At 38.3% G+C, this 9,410-nt stretch overlaps 1 protein-coding gene across 5 annotated transcripts in view; it reads right to left on the bottom strand.

Moving 5' to 3' along the window:
• Positions 1–3,563: 3,563 nt before the first annotated feature.
• The window catches only part of LOC107755909 (synaptotagmin-1-like), a 246,790-nt gene continuing 240,943 nt past the window's right edge, over positions 3,564–9,410 (bottom strand). For all 5 annotated transcript variants that reach the window (XM_016572871.1, XM_016572872.1, XM_016572873.1 and 2 more), the window contains 2 exons: positions 6,729–6,862; positions 3,564–4,340 (listed from right to left, as the gene is read on the bottom strand). In XM_016572871.1, the coding sequence (XP_016428357.1) occupies positions 4,131–4,340; positions 6,729–6,862 (344 nt within the window). In that variant the 3' untranslated portion in view covers positions 3,564–4,130. The remainder of the gene's footprint in view (positions 4,341–6,728; positions 6,863–9,410) is intronic.

Here is a 9,410-nt window from a genome sequence, read left to right on the forward strand (position 1 = left end):
CGCTCATGCTTGAGTGTGATAGTGAGAAGGTGCACAGACACCAGCCTCATCTCGTATTCATTGCTCTTAAGCAGACCTTGAAGACCTACTCAGAGATGAAGCGGCCGACTGCTGAGTAATATGTACGTAATGGTGCGAGATGGTCAAAGTCATGTATGCCGAAATGCATTTGATCCTGTGGAGCCGATAGCCCCGAGACCCCCGCGCAGCCCCGCTCTTATCTTGTTCTTGAAGGAGCCCATATTTCATTATCAGCGCTTCCGTGCGCGTGCTCCCGAGCGCCAATCCGCTCAGAGGATATCTATATGGGCTTCACACTCAGTAAGCCTGAAATGGAAGATATTGAACTAAAGACACAGAAATGTTGTTTCGTCTTTGATATTTCACACTTGACCTCTTGAGATTCAGACATTTTCATAGTTCACTGTTATAATCCGTATATAAATCACTTAGTGACATTTATGACCCATTATCAAATGGAAAATCCAGAGAAAATGCTACAAGTCTTGGCTTACTATTTCTGCAGGAGATATATATAAATATATATATATAGCCTACACATAGATATTTCCTTAGTTTTATGGGTATTGTAATGGCCAATTCGACAAAAACAACTGAAACCTGAAATATGCCAAGTGTTCTAATAATTTTGGCCACCACTGTATATATATATATATATATATATATATAATTTAAGACCAAAAAAAGGCTCTTGAGAAAATTCTGTATGAACAGGAAATAAAACATTTTTATTGAACATTTGTGTATATGAAGTTATATAACAACAGTCAGAAACTCCACAGAGTGAATCACTACACAAAGTGAAACGAAATTGTAAAACACCTCATCGAAAATGAAGGTATACACAGCAATATAACTGTCGGCTCGCCGCTGGGGCGAGCAGTATGGCAAGAAAAACACCCCGAAATGTTCTACAAGATTACAGAGAAAAGATCCACACACAAAAATACTCAAGCAGGCAGTTGATATACACAAAGGCAACTAGGATCTCCCTACAGCATCAGATTCTAATTCTTTACACAGCTTTTTCTTGAAAGGTGGCTTTTTGTCGTCGTAGATTATCGGAAGGTTGTATGCGTATACTGTGCTGAGCGATCAGGCTTTTTTTGTTGTTGTTTCTCTTTTTCAAGTTGTCGGGTGCGGTTGTCGGAGCTGTTTGCGTGCTTTGGTAGGCTTCAGTAAAAGATAGCGTTGCTTTGCAGGGCTAGAAATGGCTTTTCAGACTACTTTACAAACCTCTGAGGTGCAACGAGCAATGCTGTCTTCTACTGTACTTCCAGTTCTACACCCATAGTGCAGACACCTGATAGTACAACAACACCCTTTTGCCGTCCAAAACGAGTGTGTCAGTTTGTGATACTGCATTTTTATCCTTGTTTTATAAACAAGCCTCTTGTATTAAGATATCATAAATACTTATATAAACGAGAGTACATAAGTAAGTCAGGTAACGTAGGAGTAATAATTGTACCTATAGTTGCGATTACACGTTTTGGAGTTCTTCTCTAGGTTCGCTCTCTCCGACAGGGTAAGAAATCATATTCGGCTATGAATAAAACACATGAATCAGTATTTATTGCAACATTGAAATGAAAGTGCCAACTATACTTGGTCCCACGATAAAAAGTAGAAACAAAACACACAGTCCATACTGTACATTCTGAGTTCCATAATAAATATAAAATGGTCTTCAATAGGGCACTAAAGGAACGATAACCAGGTAATAGTCATGAGTGTAATCATAACAGCGATAACAAAATGGTACAGCCAATCATATTAATAGTACAACAGATAGTTTCCATAACAAGATTGATACAATTCTCTTATATCCAGGTGATCTCAATAATGAGGAAATGATATCAGGACAAATATAAAAATATATATACACCTATTCTGAAAGGGAAGGGTTTTCATATATATATAGATAGATATATATATTGCCTTATCTTTGGGGTACATCCTATATATATATATATATATATATATATATATATATTCGTTTACCCGAATGTTTGGATGGTTAAATCTGTGTGCAGGAAAACTCAACGGGAAAAACGGAGGAATCCTTAACAAGTTTACAGATGTTGAGCTCCAAACTACACACGTGTGCTGTGACCTAACCAGACTACGGTCGATGGATACATCGTCTCGCTGTATAGGGTTGCGTTTTTTTTCGCTCTCTCTTTTTTGCCCCTATCGAGAGATGCCGCCCGTTTAAACACTAGGGAATGAACATACAAGTATTGCACAGTGCTCAACAAAATGCTGTGTGAATCGCGCGCGCTCCGTAACTGTTATCGGAAACCGTCGCTCTCTCTTTCGTACTCTCGTGTGGTGTGATAAGGGGATGGCAGCACAACGTCACTGTAGTACAAGATGGCCGCTACCTACTGAAAACTACAACGCTAAGCACACACCGCAGTCACAGTGATACACAACTCAGTCCCAAGAGACTCCTATGGAATGACGAATAGCTTTTTTTTCTCCTTTTATTTATAAGTAACAGTGCTATCACCTACACAGTAACATTGAAAACATTTAGAAACTCCTCCTGAAGCTAGCATCTAGTGTACGCGAGAGGTTCCTCCAAGATAACTCATGGTTTTAATGGACTAAACGTCTACTCGCCCTCTTGTTAGACCCGTAGTAAAGGACATTAGAATGTTATCACCTGTACAGACCATTAACTTTTACGGTTATTGTTAAAGATTCGCTAATGCTCGTGGCGTCCAAACCGGTCGGGGGCCGGTTCGCTTTCTTGCGCTATTGAACGAACTGACTTTTCTCGACAAGCAACTGTCCGTTCCTAGACTGTACAGTGCAAAACAGTAGCCACGGGGGAAGGGATTGGCAGTTAAGCATGGCTAACTCTATTGTCACTGTGAAAAGGCAACAGAAAGCAAAAACTGCTGTTTAGGGCACCGTCGCGGCCAAAATACATTGTTCCCCAATGAACCGAAGCTACAACCACTATCTGAGTGAAGTGTGCGTGGAGGGAGGAGTCACGTGCTCCTCGTACCTCCCTGAAAACAATGGCAGTGTTTAAAAGCTCGCCTCTCCTCTTCCTCCTCCTCCCCATCATCGACTCGTCGGGACGGAGCACTTCAAAAGTTTCCATCCCGCAACGTTTGATTACTTTTGATTGAAGGCAAGGGAGTCTCTTGAAAGACGCCCCGGTGTAATTAAATCCCCCCGTTACCCGGCCTTTAGCAAAGATCGTAAAAAAAAAATCATGCAGTTACCAAAAATATTCAGACGTTGACTTAATCTAAAAAATAGTTGTCTTAAAGCTAGAGTCAAAACTCCTGGTTTCATTTTTTTTGGAGGCTGAACCGTAAATTCCTCAACGAAACGAGTCCAAGGACAAGAAAAGGAAGCGATTCACAAATTCAAGCTTCAAGGACACGATGGCTACAGCTTGTCAATTTACAGTTTCGCAAAGATGCCAGATCGGATTCAGGAAGATTCGGGAATCAAAGGACAGAAAACAAGAAAGAAGCAAACCGGGGACCCGTTTTACTAAAAGTTAACAGCATCACCGTCATGAAGCACAAACCGTCCTTTACGAAGTGAGTGTACCTCCACTAGCGTCTTGCAGGTTGGAATTCTTTAAATATTTATATAGAGATATATCGTATATTTTAGTGGAATGCAATAAGGTAAAATTCTTAAATCCTGTTATATATAATATTGGCTCTTCTATGTCAGCATTTACATAATTTAAAATAGAACATCTTATTAAAAACATCAAGATATACACAGATTAGGAAACGGGTAACAACATACAAACACATAAACTAGAAATCATTTTCGTCTGCATACTGATATATACACCTGTGGTACAATAAATTCCTCCAGTCATGCGCTATCTATACAGATCATATTGCTTAAAAGAAGGGGGCATTTGGTCGGGGACTTTTAAGGTCGTGGATGGAGGTGACACAACAAAGGACAGAGAAAGTTTATCGACGGAAGGAAGGAAGGAAGGAAGGGGGCGAGGGGTCAAAACCGACGTAACAACACAACATCTCAAGGGGGTGGTCCAAGAAGGCGGTTTTCTTAGACACGAAATTAGGAGTGAGGGTGCATGAAGAGCGGCACGGGCTGCTCTATTTTTTCTGAGCTGCTAGCAGGACATCCACTTCCTCCTCCGGCTTGAGCACGTGCCACTGAGCGATGGGTCTCCTCGGGTTGGCCAGCATATCTGACCAATGACGGATCTCGGTGCCTGTGCTGTTCAAACCCACAAACACTTTGCCGATGGCATCGTTCTTGCCAATCTTGTCATAGTCCAGAACAGTTATAACAACTTGAACTTTCTGTAATAGAAAGTAGAGACACACATTTGTAATGTAACATTTGTGCCTTTCAGTTTGTTTGAACATGTGCTGGGTAATAATAATGATGATGATGATGATCAGTGTCGTTCAAAAGTTTGGGGTCGGTAAGATTTTTTTACTGTTTCTGAAAGAAATCTTGTATGCATACCAAGGCTGTATTTATGTGATCAAAAATACAGTGAAAGCAGTAATACTGGGAAATATTACAATTTAAAATAACTGTTTTAATATAGTTGACATTTTTAATATACAGTGGGTACGGAAAGTATTCAGACCCCCTTAAATTTTTCACTCTTTGTTATATTGTTATATATATATACCCTGGACCACAAAACCAGTCTTAAGTCGCTGGGGTATATTTGTAGCAATAGCCAACAATACATTGTATGGGTCAAAATTATCGATTTTTCTTTTATGCCAAAAATCATTAGGATATTAAGTAAAGATCATGTTCCATGAAGATATTTAGCAAATTTCCTACCGTAAATATATCAAAACTTAATTTTTGATTAGTAATATGCATTGACAAGAACTTCATTTGGACAGCTTTAAACGCGATTTTCTCAATATTTTGATTTTTTTGCACCCTCAAATTCTAGATTTTCAAATAGTTGTATCTCGGCCAAATATGGTCCTATCCTAACAAACCATACATCAATGGAAAGCTTATTTATGTATATGTATAAATCTCAATTTCAAAAAATTGACCCATATATGTGCGATTAATCGCATCCAAAATAAAAGTTTTTGTGTACATAATATATGTGTGTGTACTGTTTATGTTTATTATGTATATATAAATACACGCATGTATTTAAGAAAAATACGTTATGTTTATATATTAAGTGTATTTATATATAATATAAATTATATGAAGATCAATATAAACATGTAAATACATGTAAATATTTTCTAAATATATACTGTATGTGTGTGTCTTTATATACATAATAAATATACGCAGTACACACACATATATTACATAAACAAAACTTTATACACACATATATTATATAAACTGTATTTTGGATGTGATTAATCATGATTAATCATTTGAGAGCACTAAAATCAAACGGAATTTGGAACATGATTATAATAAGAAGAACTGTAATATTTTAACATATAGCCCTATGAAGAAAAGGTAAGGCTAAGATAATTGTGTGTAATTATAGATTTAAACAAACCTCTTACCCTCAGCAAGGCGTGTAAATTATTTTCTCTTTTGATCAATTTAATACATCCTTTCTGAAAAGTATTAATTGCTTTAAAAAAAAAACAACTGAATCTCAAACTTTTGAACAGCCATGTATATATAAATATATACAGTAAAGTACAGTAGTTATAAAAAGTTTTTTATAAATTCTGACACATTTAAAAACGACATTTTATAACTTAATGAAGAGGCCTTTAACATTATGAATATCCTACAATGGGTTGCCGGGCAACATTGTTTAACAATGACTGAAAATACACATAGAAAATACACACATGTACAAAATACAAATTTACCATTTTCCTAAATACCACTACAATTATCTCAGTGTGATGGTCTTTTCAAGGGCCTGTTACTCTATAGCAGCTTGGGTCTTTGAAGAGCATGACAGCAGATACCAAAGAAAGGCCAGCGGGTGCCACCAAAGAGGTCCGAACAACTCTGTAAATTGACTGTGAGCACACAACTGATCGGTGTGAGTTCTGGGTCAATGGCTCGCTCTTAGCTTGCTTACTTTGAGCCCGATCCGACCTGCGCACGAAATGCGAGCAGACAATATGAATGAATGTCTTCAGAGCCCTGATTATCCTTCGATCCACCTCTCCGCTTGGACTTCACTGACCAGTGAGAACAGGCCTGGGGCCATTGTTCTCGGGAGCCAGAGCTAATTTGCCATGTAATGAAATATTGAGGGATGTACAATGAGCGAGGAACTGTTAGTTGGGGATAGCCGCTTTTAGAAATGTCTGCTGCTTGGTGTGAATGGGAAGGGAGAAAGGCCTCTCTGGTTAACAGACCCCCAGACACACTTTGAATTCAAAGCAGCTCACTCAAAGCATAAAATGTATCCCCTGAACTGTGAAATGCTAAATCAATTTGAAGCAATTTTATTCTTATTGCACTAGCAAGCATTGCATCCATTTTATTCTCTAAATAATTAGCAACAAAACTTTTTTAAAAGCCTCACGCCAAGCCTTATCCCATTTCACAAGTAACTTTTCGTCTGTTGCTTGCCAATTATTCTCTATAAATTTCAACACAGGATTTGTTTAATTAGTCTTTAATGACAATAATGAAAATGGGAATTTGCGTTGAATTTGCCGTTGCCATATTAGAGCTCGGTTTCAGTACAAGTAAAAAAAAACTTGAATTACCTGGATTTGTTCGAATGGCACTTCGAAACTGAAAGACTCGTTGTAGTAAGGGTTGAGGGTGTTCTTTTTGATTGTCGTCTTCTTCTTCTTCAGCCGTTTGCCGTTCTGCATCAGGTGAATCTTGACGTAAGGATCTAAAAACACACAGATACAGGACATAGCATGAGAAAATACTCCAGTTTTTATGACATATTACAGCAGGTGACTGGGACCCAATAGGGGCCTCAGCACACTTCCAAGGGGGCCACAAGATGGCTTAAACTGATTTAAAATAAGACAAAAAAAACCTACAATAGGCTAAAACAGCTAAAATATGTAACACAATTTTCTTATTTTGATTTATTCCTTCAACAACTGCAATTTTTATTCAAGAATGAGGGTTCCCACAGTCTTGAAAAACCTGGACATACCAGGGAATTTTAAGTGTGATTTCTAAATCAGGAAAACCCATTAAATCTTAAAGGCACAATATGTAAGATTTTTTTGATTAAAATATCCAAAAACCACTAGAACAGTTTTATATATTTTGCTGACTTGTGTACTTACATTATCCCAAATGTTTCGAAGAATGTTTAAATCCAGAGAAATAAGCAATTTTAACTTGTGACACGGACCGTGTCCATAGTGTCATTGTGTCGCCTGCCAATGACGTCATAACCCCTCGATTTCCGGTTTTGTTTTGTAGAAAACATGGAAACACCAAAGACGCTTTAATATGTTGTGCGTTTTAATAGACCGGTGACGACCGCACAGAGTAGCATTATAACAGAACGTTCAAATGTATCTAGTATGATAAAACAGCGCTTACTTCCGCTGCTTTCCAGAAGCGGAAGCGGTCGACTGTGGCATAATAAAAGCTCTGCTGCTTTCGAGTCGTGTGTCACGCTCGTTCAGCGGCCTTGTTTTGCTTCGACGGCTTTCCGCCTCACTCTGCTTCATACTACTGTACCTTTAAATTATTTTGAGCTTGAAATGGCGTATGTGTGGGGCGGAGCTATCAAAATAGGGGCGAGACCCTTTTGGGGTAGTGGTGTGTTTGTTTTGGTGATTTCAAATGTCAACATTGGCTACCAGAAATCGCTTACCCCACCTTTAAGTCATGTAAATTTGCATTAAAATGAAAAATAATCAATACTGAATAAATTAGTCTCTAAAATAATTTTTTTCTGTTCTAAAATATTTTAGCAGATAGAAACAGCAGGTACATTTCTATTTTTGTCTACAAACATTTTATTTTATTTTATATTTTATTTTATTATCACAAACTGTCAAAAAGTTATGTTAATTTATTCACCATAAAGAGTGTGAACCCTGAAGAACATTACATTTTTTAATGTCTGGAATTACAGACTTTAACTAATTTATTTTAATTATTTATAATTACTTTATTTAATTCTTTTAATGTACTACCACTCCTAGTTTCAGTGAATACAAAAGGTTGAAATTAGCAATTTTGTATTTACAAAAACAACAACAACAAAAAATATTGCAATCTTTTATTCTTAATTATATTCTTACATTTCTCCAAATATCACAAAATAACACTGCATGCAGCACCTGCAGCTCCTACTGAGGCTCCAATACAAATCTCTTGTGGTATGTGTTAGGATAGTACAAGCTTTTATTTACACATGACAGCTGTGTGCCCTCCAGTATTCCCCTGTTACATTACTGCCATTCAGGCACATCAATCTCTGCCAGGGCCTCAAAATACTATCCATCTTATCTATCATTTTCCAGCATCTATATTCTGTTTCCATCATGCATCTCTCATCTGTTTCTCTCATCTGTTTACCTCACCCACTACTGATTCAGACTCACCTCTCTTAGAATCACTTTTTGATGGAAACTTCAGAATACAAATAAAGGATAAAATATCAAAACAATATCTGATTCTACATCTATACATCTTCCTTTTTGAAAAAGGGAGTTAAGGTATGTTTTGTATGTTATAATGAGACTTAAAGGGGTCATATGATGCGATTTAAATTTTTCCTTTCTCTTTGGAGTGTTACAAGCTCTTGGTGCATAAAGAAGATCTGTAAAGTTGCAAAGACTAAAGTCTCAAATCCAAAGAAATATTCTTTATAAAAGTTAAGAGTCAGCCACGCCTACCTAAAACGGCTCGTTCTAACACGCCCCCACATATCTACCTCACTATGTGGGAAGATTTGCATAACGCCGCCCAAATGTTCACGCAAAGAAAGAAGGCATAACTTTTATTCTCGCTGTAGTATTGTTGCCGCCGCCGCCATGTCGTGAAGGCACTGTGTGATTCGTTGTGAAAACGAAACTACTTTGTTTGGCCTTCCAAAAGAGGACGATATCCGCTTCGTCATGCCTAGAGCTGATCCGTGCTGGTTGCTAAGGAAATACAACAACTTTGCGCTGTGGATCGCCGGATCGGCTTTCACCGTGGACGAAGCGGAGTCCAGCCCGGGGTCGTCACATGTGGTTGCCGCAAGCCCTCCGGACGCTCCTTTCTCGAATCCGCCGGCCGCGCCGTTCACAAGCCCACCGGCCTCCGCTCACTCTAGCCCCCGGCCTCTGCTCACTCTAGGCCGCCGCCTCTTTTGGGCAGTGTCGAGTAGGGCTTGTTGTTTGTCTTTTATCCGATCACAAATTCAGATATGGTTTTATGTTACGCTCCGGCTGGACACGGCATCAACAGCAATATGGTAA

This window comes from Sinocyclocheilus rhinocerous, unplaced genomic scaffold, assembly GCF_001515625.1.
Source record: "Sinocyclocheilus rhinocerous isolate Xijiao unplaced genomic scaffold, SAMN03320098_v1.1 scaffold412, whole genome shotgun sequence".
Taxonomy (NCBI): Eukaryota; Metazoa; Chordata; class Actinopteri; order Cypriniformes; family Cyprinidae; genus Sinocyclocheilus; species Sinocyclocheilus rhinocerous.